General features: G+C 38.6%; 1 protein-coding gene across 2 annotated transcripts in view; it reads left to right on the top strand.

Moving 5' to 3' along the window:
- Positions 1–1,139: 1,139 nt before the first annotated feature.
- The window catches only part of LOC121322632 (fibroblast growth factor 12), a 33,913-nt gene continuing 17,949 nt past the window's right edge, over positions 1,140–17,103 (top strand). Inside the window, exons 1-2 of one of the 2 annotated variants that reach the window (XM_041262809.1) lie at positions 1,140–1,422; positions 15,119–15,229. In XM_041262809.1, the coding sequence (XP_041118743.1) occupies positions 1,332–1,422; positions 15,119–15,229 (202 nt within the window). In that variant the 5' untranslated portion in view covers positions 1,140–1,331. Of the gene's footprint in view, positions 1,423–10,765; positions 11,793–15,118; positions 15,230–17,103 lie in introns of those variants that run through there. The other variant, XM_041262808.1, reaches the window with a different exon arrangement.

Raw genomic sequence — 17,103 nt, 5'->3', positions numbered from 1 at the left:
GAAAATAGCTCAGTGTGTGAATAGGTTGGCCCTATTCATAAAACATTGTATTGATGTGATTGTAAACATCTCTAATGTTAGACTGTGGTTTGAACCTCTCAAGAACAGTCTAACTGTAAGATGTATTTCAATGTAGATGGGTATCCATGGCTTGCAGCATCTTGCACTGAAGAAAGTGTGTTGCTGTGGTCATGTACCAAGTATTCTCTGCATACAGAGAAATAATAAAATGAAGGACACAAGTGTACAGTTCAAACACCTGCTAATAACATTCTTACAAATATAGCGGAATAATTTAAAGAGAGAGATAATATATAATGTACATACATACATACACGGTATATTATCTGGTGGTAATGAACTGTATGCTCCACAATGTCTTCCTGCATATCCGCATAGATATTAACTGTACCCTACTTGAACTCATCTGCGGTTGTCTATACCTTAACGGTTCTATAGCCTTATGGGCTGAAGTTAATAAATGAAGCATCTATCCCTGCATGGGCATGTATCTTAGCATTGCACAAATGAACTGGGCAGTTCACATCATTAACTGCAAAATTAGTATTTACTTGTTGAAATATGTTGGAAACAATGTGAATAACGACATTATGAAAGCACTTCCGTTTTGCAGCCTACGCTTTACACATCACATGAAAGCCGTCTACCTTCTATAGTTGTGCGGTGAATGTGATATTTTTTTTTTATGCGAGTCCATTGTCTTGTTCTCCCTTGGTTCTGTAATAATACTGCCTTCCCGCTTCCACTTGTCCCTCATTGAGCTCATAACGCTATAGGCGGATCTATCGAATCTGTATTAATCTTCGTTAAATTCTCCCCCCATTGAATACATCAAAGCATGCTTTTACAATTAACATATAGTATTCCTGGTGGGCTCTTGTCCGTCCCCATTGCTTTTCATATATGATGTAAATGTGAAATAATAAAATACTGTATTCCAGAAATGATCGAGTCACTTACCCTGCAGAGAGCAGGCTATACGTGTGCGCATAAGAAGCCTGCTTGCATGCCTGTCTGCTAATAAAAGAAGGCATTTGCTTGTGAAATTGACATTTTTCTGACGTCCTTGCGCAGAGCCTTGCTCCAGCTCAGCCGGTTTTGGCAAATTGCCTTTGTTGAAAAGTCCCAAGATGTCACGGTTAAGCATTTTTAAACCCTTCATCTGTGTTTTTTTCTTTTGTTTTAAATTGTGAAATCCGAATTCTTGAATGTTGCGGGCGAGCTGACGTGGCCATGTTTGAATAACCGCGGTGTTATATATAGTGTTAAGGTTGATTGAATTAGGGTGGGCAACACAAAAACACAAATCAATGAAGATTCTAACGCTGTTCCTGCAGAAAGGAGTGCATATGCTGCAGTGTGTATGTGGACAGCGCTCGAAACCGACTAAGAGCCCAAGTGGTAAGACACATTATTTAAGAGCTTTCTCTCGCATTCCGGGCAGGGGTTTGAGCTGCTTCGCTGTTTTACTGTGTTAAAATGATATTGCATTTCTTTCTTTGTTATTATTAAAACGAAATTGTTTCGTTTTTAGTGCAACTGACGGGCCTCCGTGTGTTTAGAATAGAGACCTGCTATAAGTTTAGTTTCATTCCACATGGTGTCAAACCGGGGTTTTGTTTTATTGAGCTTTGTATTTCTTTTATAAGACCGCTACTGTATAGTGTACCAAGATGTTGAAATACTTACAGCTTCTGTATAAAGATCGAGTACAGGCAAAACCGAGAAACGGTTTACATCGCTGCTATAAAAGCAACATACAACTTGTAAGAAATACGTAAAACATGTCGCGATATTATTATTATTATTATTATTATTATTATTATTATTATTATTATTATTATCAGACCTTCCTACTAAACCGGACTCGGGGGTGCTTATTTCAGGACCTTGGACGGAGACGCTGGACTTTTGGATTTGTAGAGCAAATAAAGACACAATATTGCATTTCCTTATCTGTCGCGTAAGTACTTAATTACACATTCGCCCTGTTGACCATATTTAATGCGTTTATACTTTCAAAATACCTCGTTCGTTTTTTTTTTTTTTTTTTTAATTTGTTTAAATATTTAAAACCAGTTCTAGGTGTATTAGTATTACATATTTTATTTTTTAAGAACATAAGAAAGTTTTCAAACGAGAGGAGGCCATTCGGTCCATCTTGTTCGTTTGGTTGTTAGTAGCTTATTGATCCCAGAATCTCATCAAACAGCTTCTTGAAGGATCCCAGGGTATCAGCTTTAACAACATTACTGGGAAGTTTATTTTTTAATCTGTGGTATTTGTTTGATGCATTTGGATCACTGGCCTATGAAAGGTTAAGAGTGAACTTGCCAACAGCACACATGCATTCATTGAATCAGTTACTATGGTTTAAGAGCTCCATCTGTTTCAAGCGCTATCTTCAGAATGTGGTAAAGATGTGGCTCAGCCCCACATTTACTACAGACAGCCACTGGGATGTTCTTTCAACTGCACTGGAACTCGGCTCCAACCTCACAGTACTCTGTCACAGCTTCAACTCCTGTCTACCATAAACTAGCAGGAAACAATTGATTTGTTAACAAAAAATCATCTTTAAAAGGCCACAGGGGATAGCTGTAATTCAATAGTAACTGAAGCTAAATAAATAGATTAACTTCAATGCAGCCTGCCCACAATAGCATCCAGCACAGGTGCTCTAAGCAGGTCACAGTGCTTTTTAACTCTGCATTGCTTTGCAGTGCACATGTAGCCAACTGCAATGTACACAGCAACCCTGTGCATTTAAAATGTGTGATGACGACAATGATTTAAACTGGTGAATGGTTACGCTTAAACTTGTATCTATATTCTTAGTTCATAGTAAAAAGTACTAATGCAATTCTCACTAGAATTGACACATTGCCCAAGTGGATATCATTAAAGTAGGGTCTGTAGAGTCTGCGAAAGGTTTGAAATGATAAATGCAGGTCTGGCGCAGGGGAAGACAGGCGTGTAACCCAGGAAGAATGGCCTAGATTTCCTGGATTTCCCCTGATAAATGTGTCTATTTTTATGGGTTGCTGCCCTCATAACCACACAGAATTAGGACAACTAACTGTTCAATAGCAATTACCTGGGAGTTTTCTACACTGCAGAAAATGACAGGAGCAATCATTGCAGTGTATGTATTGTGTAGATACTATATTCATTGCAGTGTATATATTGTGTAGATACTATATTCATTGCAGTGTATATATTGTGTAGATACTATATTCATTGCAGTGTATATATTGTGTAGATACTATATTCATTGCAGTGTATATATTGTGTAGATACTATATTCATTGCAGTGTATATATTGTTAGGACAAGATAGCTTTGAAAAATGTGTTCTGACATGATAGCTTCTTTAACAAAAGTACATATTGTACTCCCTAATATTGAGGTTATATAGAACAGGTTGATTGAAGTATTAAACAGTATGTTCTATACATGTATTATCAGCTATATCTACGTCAGACTGCAGTAGTTACATTTAGCAGGTGAAAGGGTTCCAATGGCTGCTGCAGTGTCATCTGTTCATTCCACTCATACTCCTTGAATAAATGACCTTGCTACTGGATTTGAATTCACAGCTTCCTAACTCTAAATCAAGAACTGTACCAGATGAAGCAAAGAAAGATTTCCATCTATCTATCTATGCTGGATTCCTCTCCTGTTATCATCCTATTTAACCTGCCTTGTTGGGTCAATCATTTATTTGCCTGTTTTTGTGTGTTGAGTTGATCTTGAGAAATCACAGTGACAGGTCTTTCAGTTCTAATATTGAACTTTAGTTCCAGGCTCTTGTTACAAGTTATCCAGCTTCTCCTCCTGTTTAAAAAGGTTTAAGTGCATTCAAAAGCCACTCCAGTGTCTCTATATTTTTTAATAGATTCAATTAAGATGTGTATGCATAAACAACAACAACAGTATCATGAAAATAAATCCACTCTACTTAACAAAAATAACTTCTTAGTTACAGTATACTGGTAGTAACTTCTAATAAATATCATATGAATGCTGGTATTGAAATTGAGCTGTTATTTTAATCTGTAACTTTCTTCTTATTGTTTTGTTTCCTCTCTGTTATTCTCTTGATCAAATACACACACACACACACACACACACATACACACACAAACAGGACACAAGCTATAAACCCATCTGGTAATGTGCTCAGTGTCCAACAGGAGGCTGGGTCAAATACAGAATGCAGATGTAATGTGCTGAGTGTCCAGCAGGAGGTAAACTACAGTACTTCTTGGATTTAGTGATCATTTTATTACGGAAGAGATGGCTAACACTCCACATGCTGCTCTGCTTGGTACAGCTTGCTCTGTTTGGGTTATTGTGCAAACTGATTGATGTATAGTATTTTAGATGTCATGCACCCACTATTGTGAACTCTGATAAGACTTTACTTCTACCCATTCCACAGGCAGCTAATAGCTCATTCTTCTGTATTCTGTACAGCACAGTACATCTCCTCTCTCTCAGGTTGTCCCATAGTTTACTCCCAGGAGGTCCTGCTCCAGGTTAGGATGACATTACTCCACAGGCACCTCCTGACAGTCCCTCATAGACTGTAGTGTAGGTTAGCGCCGTACTGGGAGTCAATTCACAACTCTAACCTAGTCTAAGTGCATGACGGTCCCAATGCAGAAAGACAAGAATGAAAGATGGAGACCTCCAAGGACAAATGTACTTTGAATTTTCAATTTCTCTTTGATATCACTATCTTCACATTTCTTAATCAACACATTCTTTCTTCAGCAAGTCTGCATTTTAAAATCAAATCTCCTTTTGTGAAAAACACCAATTGCAATTGTAAATGATAAAAAACAGTAAATGAAGATGACACAATGACATTATTATTATTATTATTATTATTATTATTATTATTATTATTATTATTATTATTATTAATAATAATAATAATTTGTATTAGTTTTATTGTTATTTCTGAGTTGTTTATTTCTGGTTTAGTTGTTTGGTGTTTGCATTTTTTCTTTCTGGAAAAAGTGCTGATGATGATTTGGAGTAAATAGCATTTCTGAAAGTGCTGAAAATGTTTCAGTTAGTTATTACAGTAGCTAGGGAATGTAACTCAGAAACAGGAAAGACATTAATCATTTAAAATATTTTGTGAAGCACAGGCAGTGATGACGCATAGTCCACTTCATTAGTAAATCCTCTTTATCTCTGCATTATTAGTTGGGTCAAAGAGGTGCTACTGTATGCTACACAATGTTATTGATTGTATGTATTGTAAATGATGCATGGCTAGCAGCTCATCTATATGGATCTAGACGGATTGCTGTGTGATTCTCAGGAACGGTGCTAGGATTCACTGGACCTCATGTTTGATTTTTGGAGAATTTCTTTAGATGCACAGGTTTATGTTTCATGATTTAAACTCTTTTAGCTCTTTGGTACAAAAGTCAGGCCAAGTAGCCAGATCATAAAAATCATGTAAAGGTGACTGACTAGCAACCGGGTTTACAATACATGATTCAGTACCTTGTATTTGCTGTTGTTGTACATTTCCAATCCGATGTCTCTGATTCACGTCTTTCCTCTGCTCAACTGTTGTTTGTTTTTTGTGCGAGGAGGAGGGTGGCAGTTCCGCTGCCGCACTATACTTCCATCTGCTGTTGTTGGCCTACTTTTAAACCATTTACTGGACTAGCTTGCTTCCACCAAGCGTTTTTTTTTTTTTTTTTTTAACCAGGCAAGTCTATTATGGAAAATTGGGGTGTGATGCAGGAGTTTTCACAGAGAATTAAAGTTGACTGACAGGCCTATGTGTTTATTTTATACCTTGTTTTTATACCTTGTTACTAAACTGTTTGTTATAATCTTTATAAACAGCAGCTGTGAAAGAAATACATCCCCCCCAACCCCCCCCTCCCCCACATAAATTGTCTGTTGTTTTTTAATTGATACTGACCTATTATAAAGTTTCACGCTGAGTCCCGCCTACGTAGCTCTGATTTGATAATGTGTGTTTTGACTGACAGTACAACTTTGCCACGGTTCCATCAGGAGAACAGTTTTTTGTTTTTGTTTTTGTTTTTGATATGCGCCTCACCAAAGGCTGGGCCCGGGTGCAGTTGCATCCCCCCCCCCCCCCCCGACGCCAGCCCTGAGTGAACTGTAGGAATCTTTGGTGAGTCACAGACCAGCGTGAAACTCATCATCATCAGGCATAGGGTGAAACTGACCATGTTTTCTGTTTACTATAAATTGAAACACCTTTACTAACACTAGGTGGCAGTGCTGCTTTGTGAGCTTGTCAAACAAGAAGATTGCAACACACTTTCAACAACAGGGTAGGTGCTTGGGATGGCACCAACACGTTTCAAGAATGCCCTTCATTTTTTTTTAATGTACAGTAAGCTGGCGATTTGGCACAGAATTCTAAAGGCTAGCTTTTGTGTGTTCAATAATACACCATACCCACCTCCGGAGCGGCGGTGAACATTCTTCACCACATATATCACATCACATTATTTCTTTCACCTAGGGTACAAATTATTTTGTGTGGTGTTTTTTAATAAGGAAAAAGATTTTTGTCATTGTTTGAAAATAAAGACAATTCTAATATGCTTAAGAGTCCATCCCTTACCATTGTGGTAGAGTAGGGGAGGACATATGTAGTCCAGGTGTTTGCTGCAGGACTGCATCCCCCAGAATGCCATTGGGTTGGAGTCAAGCCAGAAGTGGAATCACCTGGCTCTAATTTAATGAGGCACATCTGCCTGGGATTAAGCAGCCAGGTTTATAAAAGCGAAACCTGTGTGGGGAAAACTTGAAGGGTACTGTGTGAACGTGGGTGTGCATGTAAAACATGTATACTGTGTGTAACAAAGTGTTTTTGTGGAACTAGTAATTGGCTTAGCAGTCTGTCTTAGTTATGAACTGGTAAAAGTTGAATTAGTGCTCCCAATTGGAGTTAGGCTTTGTTCTGTTTTATTTGTTTTTTATTTGTTGTAAATAATGAAAGCATGCAGAAAAGTGCTAGGCTGCAGTTCTTGTGCAGCACTATAGACCCCCATGCTTTTGTTGCAGGACAGAGATGGCTGCTGTATAGTTTTTGCAGATGTTTTTGAATAAGAAGCTAAACAATTATAAGAGATGGTCTGTTCCATCTCATGTAGTTTTACCGAATGGCAGCTCCCTTGTTCCAGTACCAAAGTATTGAAACAACGTGCTCTAATAAACTCTGAGTTTCATAATTCCCACCATTTTTATCTCTTCTTTCTTTCATCAAGAACATTGCAAGATGTTGAGCTGCTCTTTCGTGCCTTGGTTAGTTCAAGTTCAGATGCCTTCATGAAGGGCAGTATAAAAATTTAAGTGTGCACTGTAATCTATTGTATTGCATGACAAAACTCTCTTCATGCAAACTCCTCCATTTCTAAAGTATTTGTTTCTGCAGTCAATTGCAGCAGTGGCATGTTTCACCATATCTTGTGCATTCTGAAATTTGCTGTACATTTGGCTGTTTCTTTGTCACCACTGGTAGGTAACAGACCTTAAGAAATACAATTAGAGTTTACTGCATAGCCCAACATTGTGCTGGATAGCAATACATCCATGACACCAAAACATAGACTTAGAAAGTATTTAAACTGTCTGAACCCATTCCTATCTATCTATCTATCTATCTATCTATCTATCTATCTATCTATCTATCTATCTATCTATCTATCTATCTATCTATCTATCTATCTATCTATCTATCTATCTATCTATCTATCTATCTATCTATCTATCTATCTATCTATCTATCTATCTATCTATCTATCTATCTATCTATGCATGCATGCCATGGTATTTGGTTCTTCCTGGGCAATAGCATAACCTTTTCTGAAACATGATCATTGCTCTGTTTGCTATTTGTTTATATAATACTGCTGTAACATCAAGGGGAATGCCAATAGAAAATCCTTTTACTAATCCTACCGCTATTTGATTGAGCTACAGCTGGCTTAGTTTTAACAGCACTGTACAGCAATGTGTCTTTTCATCAGCTTCCCTTTCAGTTAAGCTCATAACTCTATGAAGTCCCGAGGGCATTTTCTTATCTAAATTTTCAGCTGTTCCCATTTCTCTTCCGTTATTCATTCTCTTCATCTCTGTCTGACTGTGTTTACCAAAATCAGTTCAAGTAGAAAAGAGATTGATTGAAATTTGCATTCCTTAGTATGCCTGTGCCCAGTGGAACTCAAGCCACATCTCTGAAGTCGTGTGACAAAGAATAGCTGTCCCCCATAATCTTACTGTATGTGACCATTGAGAGGACAGGTTTGAAAGCAGTGATTATCGGGTACACTAAAGAATGCATTGCTTTGTTTCATTATTAGTGCAATAATGAATACATATCTTGACTCAATGAATATTGCACACCATCCATTGAAACTCATCTGGAATGACAACCTTCATGACAAAGGATCATTATTTTTATAAACAGCTCGGGGCTCATGGTACAGTAGCATTAGACATTTCCTGATGTATTTTCATATACAATGACATTCTGAGATAAGACAGTGGACTACATCCTCTGTAAAAAAAATAAATAAATAAAATTCTATATTTTTTTAAGCAAAAGACAATGTGGTTAGAAACAGGATTGGGGAGTTAATGCATGTCCTAGATGCACACCTCACATTCAATTCAAATGCATCTAATTAAGATTTCTGACAGGCAAGAGGTTTTTCCCATGCTTTGAAGTCTTTACATAGAAGACCTGAATGTATTTCTTTTCTTTCCCTATGGTGTTGTTATGTAAGTGAGAAATATTGCATGATAATCCAATAACGGCTGTGGCGCATCATTCTCACAATGCATAGTGCTGAGCCTTCAAGGCACTCCTGTGCAAGTAGGATTCGCAGTGTTTTAATGGAAACCTTGTCTTAACATGCAGATCTTTGAATTCCCTATGCACAGTCCCAGCAGAAACCCTTCAACCTTAAGCAAAGTGAAAAGAGGAGATGCTGCAGAATGTGTTCTGAATAAAGACATTGCTGGAGCACTGTGGTAATATTAAAATATAGGGTAGCTGTTTCTTAAGGGTCACACGTGACATACCGTACACAGTCTTTTTTTTAAAACCTTTTTAAAATGGTGTTCTTAAAAACTTTAGCCAATATGAAACCCCTATTCAATATGAACCCCCTTAGCCAATATGAACTCCCTAGCCAATATGAAACCCATATTCAATATGAACCCCCTATGAACTCCCTAAATATGAACCCCCTTAGCCAATATGAACTCCCTAGCCAATATGAACTCCCTATTCAATATGAACCCCCTAGCCAATATTAAACCCCTAGCCAATATGAACCCCCTAGCCAATATGAACTCCCTAGCCAATATGAAACCCCTATTCAATATGAAACCCCTAGCCAATATGAACCCCCTTAGCCAATATGAACCCCCTTAGCCAATATGAAACCCCTAGCCAATATGAACCCCCTAGCCAATATGAACTCCCTAGCCAATATGAAACCCCTATTCAATATGAACCCCCTAGCCAATATGAAACCCCTAGCCAATATGAACCCCCTTAGCCAATATGAACCCCCTAGCCAATATTAAACCCCTATTCAATATGAACCCCCTTAGCCAATATGAACCCCCTTAGCCAATATGAACCCTTTTTTCAATATGAACCCCCTAGCCAATATAAACAAACCCTTTTCCAATATGAACCTCCTTTCCAATATGGAACCCCCTTAGTCAATATGAACAGATAATACAGATTCATATTAACAGGGAGATGGCAGCTCTTTCAACATTAAATTAGCATCAAACACTCCCACATAAAGCTAAGTGACCTAAAAAAAAGCACTCACTTAATTACAGCAGTGTATCTGGAGATGGTAGTGAGCTCAGAGGAAAATAAGCAATGGAATCACGTTTTAATGATTTAATTAATATTAGAGATCTGGGGTATATATAATATATATATATATATATATATATATATATATATATATATATATATATATATATATATATCTCACATATTCAATTAGTAATATTTTAATATTTAATAATAATATTAATTATAATAGGCAAGGTAGGCAATGCGTAAAGTTTCTTTGATTGCTACGTGTGTGTGTGTGTGTGTGTGTGTGTGTGTGTGTGTGTGTGTGTGTGTGTGTGTGTGTGGTACTAATCCACCCAGAACATTATATGTTTTTATGAATACTTCATTTTTTTATAAAATACGTATTTTGAACATATAAACGCATGGAATACAGTAAACAGGTCGAATATTCAACTAAATATTTACACGATTGATAAGGAAGTGCAATATTGCGTTTTTATTTAAATCTAAACAAAAATCGGTTGCATAACATTTGTGTTATTTTTTAAACATTTAGTTTTGCAGAATTTGATTAAATAACCCACTCAGGTGTACTTTTAGCAGCCAAATCTCCCCTCTTATAGTGTGACAGTTTATGAGGCGGCAAAGACCGACAGACAGACTGAATTAATGTAGAGGGACAGATGTGAGCTGCCGTTCCCATGCCTCTCTCTCTCTCTCTCTCTCTCTCTCTCTCTCTCTCTCTCTCTCTCTCTCTCTCTCTCTCTCTCTCTCTCTCCGAGAATCCCTCATCAGAACCTTAATCACGTAGGATTGCGTAGAGATACAGGGAGCTGCAGGTTATTCACCGGCTGAGCAACGAGGAGAGAGAGAGAGAGAGAGAGAGAGAGAGAGAGAGAGAGAGAGAGAGAGAGAGAGAGAGAGACCAAAAGGCTGTCAAACTGCTCTGGAAAAAATCACCCCTCTTTGTTATTGTTATATAATAATGCTAATCAATTTGGATGAAGGAGTCGCTACGTCGCTTTTCACCATCGTTACCACTGGCTGGGAATTTATTCACTGATACAGCACTTGAAGCTTCCCCGAGATTTCCCTGCCGAGAGATCCACCGAATTGCTGGGCGTGCGAGGCTGCGGCGTTCCTACAAAGTTATGGAGACCCCTGGACTTTGGATACCAATGCCAGTTTCAAACAGTGAGAAAGGCGTAAAGTATACATGCCGGCTACAAAACATAGAAACAGCTCCGTAATAGAAATTAGCTCTGCCATGTCGGTCTGATCATTTGTGGTGCTCTGTAAAGCACTCAATTTGAATCACTTAGGAACATCGTGCTGTGAAGAGCCGAGCTATTTCAGCAAGAAGGCGGTTCTGTTTTACTGCAGAACATTTTTTTCTTCTTTTTTTCTATTTCTATTGCAGTTGCATAGTACTTATCATCTGTCCTTTTTCCTTTGTATTTTGAACGAGCAGAGACCGGACTGGGGCGCTCTGAATCGTTTGTTACAGTATCAGCATCTTTGTATTTCTCCTGAATTGAAGCTTTCCTCGATACCTGGAGACAGTTTAATGAATACTGTTTCTTCCCCTCTGATCTTCATGACTCGGTATCACTACAGTTAAAACTCCATTCCACCTGATATCACAGCCCTCTTTCCTGAGGTGCATTTGCTCAGTTGCTGCGGCCCACCCTCAGAATAGCGTTTAGCGCTTAGAGTGGGGGAGATGGCAGCTGCACTTGCCAGCTCCCTGATCCGACAAAAAAGGCAGGCTAGGGAATCCAACAGCGACCGCGTTTCAACCTCCAAACGCCGTCCGAGTCCCAGCAAAGATGGGCGAAACCTTTGTGAGAGACACGTATTAAGTGTTTTCAGCAAGGTGCGCTTCTGCAGCGGCAAGAAAAAACCAGTCCGGCGGAGACCACCTGCAGGTCAGTAACACTACATGTCATTCAGAGACGCGACCCTTGATTTCACTGCAGGCAACACATCGGTTGTACTGTCAGAAGGTAAATTCTGAAGGGAATCGCAAAATCACATGACCCGTGTTGCGCTTGTACTCGTACTTTGTATTTACAAAGCAATTCAGGGCTGTAGTTGCGCTATATTATTATTATTATTATTATTATTATATTATTATTATTATTATTATTATTATTATTATTAGAGCTTCCTAATAAACCTGACGCATGGTGCTTATTCCAGGACCTTGGACAGATACATTGGTCTTTGCATTTATATGGCAATAAATTATTTTTATTATTTTGTTCTAAAAACAATATAGTTCCCCTATCTACACAAATAAAAAGATGAACAGCAGTTTCTATACCTTAGTATTTCTCTTTATGGTTCTGCAAACTATTTCATACAATATTCTACTGCTGAGGGGCTCAGTTATGCTGCTAAGAATGCTCTGGTACTGCAGCGGACAAACCCAACCACATTTCTCTCTTCTTGCCACAGCAATAGTCTTTTATATATGAATGCTGTAGTCTTGGTGTTTTTTTGTTTTTTTTAAATACACTAACGCACACACAGTTACTGATTGAAAAGTGACCCCTTAGCAGCTGAAACATCAGAGAATAACCCATTAGCACTTTACAGATGGCAGGCATTTTATTTGTAGGACAAAATGTCCAAACAAATAAATGTCCCTTTTATCTATCTATAAAAAACAAATTGATGAAAGGATAAAGTTGACGTTACGCTTTTACCAGTTCACTGAATTGTCAATAGAAAAGGCTGATTTGTCAGCACTTGAACCTTGTCATCTAGTTACCTTACAGACTGATATAAATGAAGCAGAATTATTAAAGTGCACATCATTAAGCCTTTGGTGTTGTGGTTTTCTCTGCTGTCATTGGGCCAGCTTTAAGATGGGCCTCATTTTCATCTGCTACAATGAGTGAGTGCTTTACAGGAGGCAACCCTACAGTCACAACACAGCACCTGCTGGTAGGTACTCAGATTCGTAGTGTCCAAGAACACTAACATTAGGCACAATTATCTGTGTACAACTGAATAAGTACATATTTTATATCACCTCTGAATCTATGTCTGTTGTAAACACACAGAGATAGTTTCCTGGATGGATACTGTGCAATTAATCCTTTCTATATATAAACACCATGTATGCAGTGAGGCAGTTATCAGCAATCAGACAGATCCCATGGCGTGGGTAGTTCTTATTATACAATGTGGAGATTTTGAATCAGTACTGTGTGGGCAGGCATGCATTGGGTCTGGGTATTGAGGAGTAGCAGAGTAGACACCAATACATTGAAGGAATTCTTTGTCAGTCAAACTAAGGTTGCGGCAACAGTCACCCTCTATGACAGCAGGACATTACAAACCACTGCAAGCGTGAGCTAGACTTCAGTGTATTAATCAGCCCAATACTGCTTTCTTAAAGATAATTCAATATGTTTAAATTGTACTGTGCAACTCTGGTGAAGAGAGTGTAGGAATATGCATGTTTCCCCCTAAACAACTGCAAGATGCTTCCATGAAAGAGAGTAATTGTATTGATTCAATGCTGGAGCAGGTCAGTCTGTGGCTGCTAAGGGTTAGAAAAGCAGGCAGACCATCAAGCGGTATTATTCAAAGGTGTTTATCACATTTTTTACAACATTGCACAAGTTATTAAAGGGGCATGAGGCCAGAGGCTGCCTCGCTAACTGGAGGGTCCGTATTTAGACTGCAAATCCAACCAGCCCTGAAGGGGTTTGCAAACAGAGTTGAAAGTGACTCGTGACAACAGCAGAACATCAATGAATGCATGCAATAACACAGGCACAGTCAACAGTGTACAATAAGTTTTGCTGGATGCATTTTCCCCAATACTTAGGATGAGGACAGTTCATTAAAGGCTCCTCATTGGTGTGAACACACACTGTGGTGAATGCATGCTGTCCCAGGCAGTGATCCAGTTTGTTCTAGTGGCAGTTGAGTTTCTGCTATTGGAATATTCCTTCCTGTTGTACTTGCTGCAGCAGTGAGAAGTGCTGCAGAAATCAGTACAGTATTGTTACAGCAAAACCGAATATATTTGAAAAAGAACAATTAACATGGGTTTTAATTGACTGCTCCTCCAGTACAGTGAGTCATTTTTGAAAGACACTTTTTTGTGATACAGTGTATTTGATGTGTTATAGACACTTTGTGACATGCGTTTTATTTAAGTTGTGCTGCCCGATTTAAAGAAGTTGGTTTGAGGTTTTAATAATGTATAGCTTTTTGCCACTTACAAAAATGAACTAGAGAACCTCATACTACTGCTTCATGGATTATGTCAAAGCAACATTGTGTTGGCTTGTTTAATGATTTCACAGCACTAATCCAGTCTCCATGTAATGCTTCTTGAAGGAATTTAATTGCATTGCATGGTCTTGCGCAATGCTGACCAATGTTGCCTTGGATGGGCTGTTTCTGGGCTCCTGTCCATCGCTAACAAAGCAGGGCAGGGACATGGGAATCAAACCATTAAGAAGCACAAAACTTCTAACAGTGGGTAGTCAGTGGGCAAGGAGGCATAGCAAGATTATACAAATCTATTCTGATGTTGGTTGCAATGCCCATGCATGTATATCTTGATTCTCTTTGTTGCCTGTAATTGCAGGTTAAAAAATAAGACCCATGTAATTCGTATATTGTGCTCCATGCAGATCTATGAATGCTTGTACAATTATTACAGACCATAGTGCAATTGTGCACATCCCTGAGTGCCTTCACAATGATTACAACTTGTATCAAAGTGATGCATTAACAGTATGTCGGCTGCATATGTAATCCATCCTGTGGTGGATATCAATGTCGCTCTAATTACCAATAAATATGGGTCATTTTTGGCTAATGACAATTTTGGAAATGGCCCCTATGACAGGGCAGGGGCTTTGCACAAGTAGTTTGTAAAAATGGTGTGTGGTTTGTTTATAATCAATGTTTTAAAAGCCTGTGATGAATATGGCCATTCTCAGACAGCCAGTGTGAGGATGGCCAGCTATACAGAGGAGCTGGAATTCACTCCCTTTGTTCTGCTGCTGGAGAGAGTCCGTCTGGAAAGAACTGCAAGCAGCAGGTTTCTTTGAACTGGTAAGGAATTCAGTAGGAAATCATGTTCTAGTTCTTTACAGAATTAGATGTGAATGGCTGATGCTAAATCTTCAGATCTGTTTGTGATCCAGGCAGGAAACATGCATCCCAGTGACTATTAGTGCAGCTATGGCGTGGTACTCCAATGCTTTCTTTCTTCTTTCAGAACCCCAGCTGAAAGGTATTGTCACCCGGTTATTCAGCCAGCAGGGATTCTTCCTGCAAATGCATCCTGACGGCACCATCGATGGGAACAAGGATGAGAACAGTGATTACAGTAAGAAAAACATCATTAAAATACTGTACATTGGACTCTGTGTGTGAGAATAATGATTACAATAAGAACAGCATCATTAGAATACATTGGACTCTGTGTGTGAGAATAGTGATTACAGTAAGAACAGCATCATTAGAATACATTGGACTCTGTGTGTGAGAATAGTGATTACAGTAAGAACAGCATCATTAGAATACATTGGACTGTGTGTGAGAATAGTGATTACAGTAAGAACAGCATCATTAGAATACATTGGACTCTGCGTGTGAGAATAGTGATTACAGTAAGAACAGCATCATTAGAATACATTGGACTGTGTGTGAGAATAGTGATTTTTTTAAAAAAAATACGTATTTTGAACATATAAACGCATGGAATACAGTAAACAGGTCGAATATTCAACTAAATATTTACATGATTGTTAAGGAAGTGCAATTGGACTGTGTGTGATAATAGTGATTACAGTAAGAACAGCATCATTAGAATACACTGAACTCTGTTCACAAATGTTTAACTCACACTTGTTTAATTACTGTGCTGGATCGTTTAAGGTAAGGCATGAATCCATGTTCTTCTAAGCAGTCGATAAATTGTTTCATGAATATCAAGCCTTAATTACAATAATGATGTAAGTTTTGAAAAGGGGCTTTTTGTTTTTCCAAAGCATTAGCTCAAGTCTTCAAGTAGCACAGTATTTTTTAAACACTTTGAACATTGTTAAAGAACAATTGGCTTCAAATGGCTTCTTCAGTGTTTTTAAGCCTTCCCTTTCTTAACCGCTCTGAGTAGTTATAGTGCCGCTGCTCAGATAGTGAAAGGGAAAGTGCTTGGACTGTTTTGAAAAGCCCAGTGACTTTTCAAAAGAAACGCATATTTTTTTTTTGTTTGTTTTTTTACATATTATTAATTATTTGCCATTTCCATAACTATTTTCATGTTTGTGTCTCTCCTCTTTCTCCTTTCAATTGTGTACATTAACCCTACTTGCAAGACTGGATTAGGTTCTTGCTAGTTGGAAACAAACTGACAAACTGTACATTTCATAAGAGATATGCAGTTAAATGCATAGCAGCAATTGATCCAATGACATTCTTAATGTAAAGATACCATATTTGCTCAGTAGTACATGAACACTGCAAATAAAATGCCTGGAACTTTTTAGTATTTTATTGGCAGGTTGTCTGCTTAAGACACATGAGGTCTATAGAGTGATTAACGCAATCCATTTGCTTTCATTATCACTGTTAAAATGCACCATTTTTCAGGAGAAGCCCCATCAATGTACACCTTTAATTATGCAGCTTTAAAAACATCTCCAGCCAAGTGCAGCAGGGGAGTGCAAATCATCCTGAGAGCACCTATACCAGTGTTTAAAGAGATCAACAAGCATTACTAAGAATGACAGAGAACCCTGCCTAGTGAAGCTTTACTACACTGCAAACACAGGTCACAGATTTAAAGAGAACCCTGACATCTTCATCCTCCACCTCCTCCTCCTCTTCCCCCTCCCTCCTCCCTCCTCCTCTCCTCCTCCTCCTCCTCCCCCTCCTCCTCCTCCTCCTCCTCCCTCCTCCCCCCTCCTCTTCCTCCTCTTCCTCCTCCTCCCTCCTCATTTTCCTCCTCCACCCTCCTCCTTCCACCTCCTCCCTCCTCCTCCTCCTCCTCCTCCTCCTCCTCCTCCTCCCTCCTCCCCTCCCTACTTCTCCTCCTCCCTCTTCCCTCCTCCTCCTCTTCAGTCTTTCACACAGTCAGTATTTTGTCAGATGCAGCAATCCTATGACATTGAAACTCAAAGCTCATCATTCTGGGCTTGTTTGATCATCCGAGTCACAGCTATTTTTTTTTTTATTTATTTTTTTTTCTAAAATAAAATC

The sequence above is a fragment of the Polyodon spathula genome, chromosome 11 (genome assembly GCF_017654505.1).
Source record: "Polyodon spathula isolate WHYD16114869_AA chromosome 11, ASM1765450v1, whole genome shotgun sequence".
Classification (NCBI taxonomy): domain Eukaryota; kingdom Metazoa; phylum Chordata; class Actinopteri; order Acipenseriformes; family Polyodontidae; genus Polyodon; species Polyodon spathula.
Note: the sequence above shows the minus strand (reverse complement) of the source record. Positions and strands in the feature narration are given on the sequence as shown.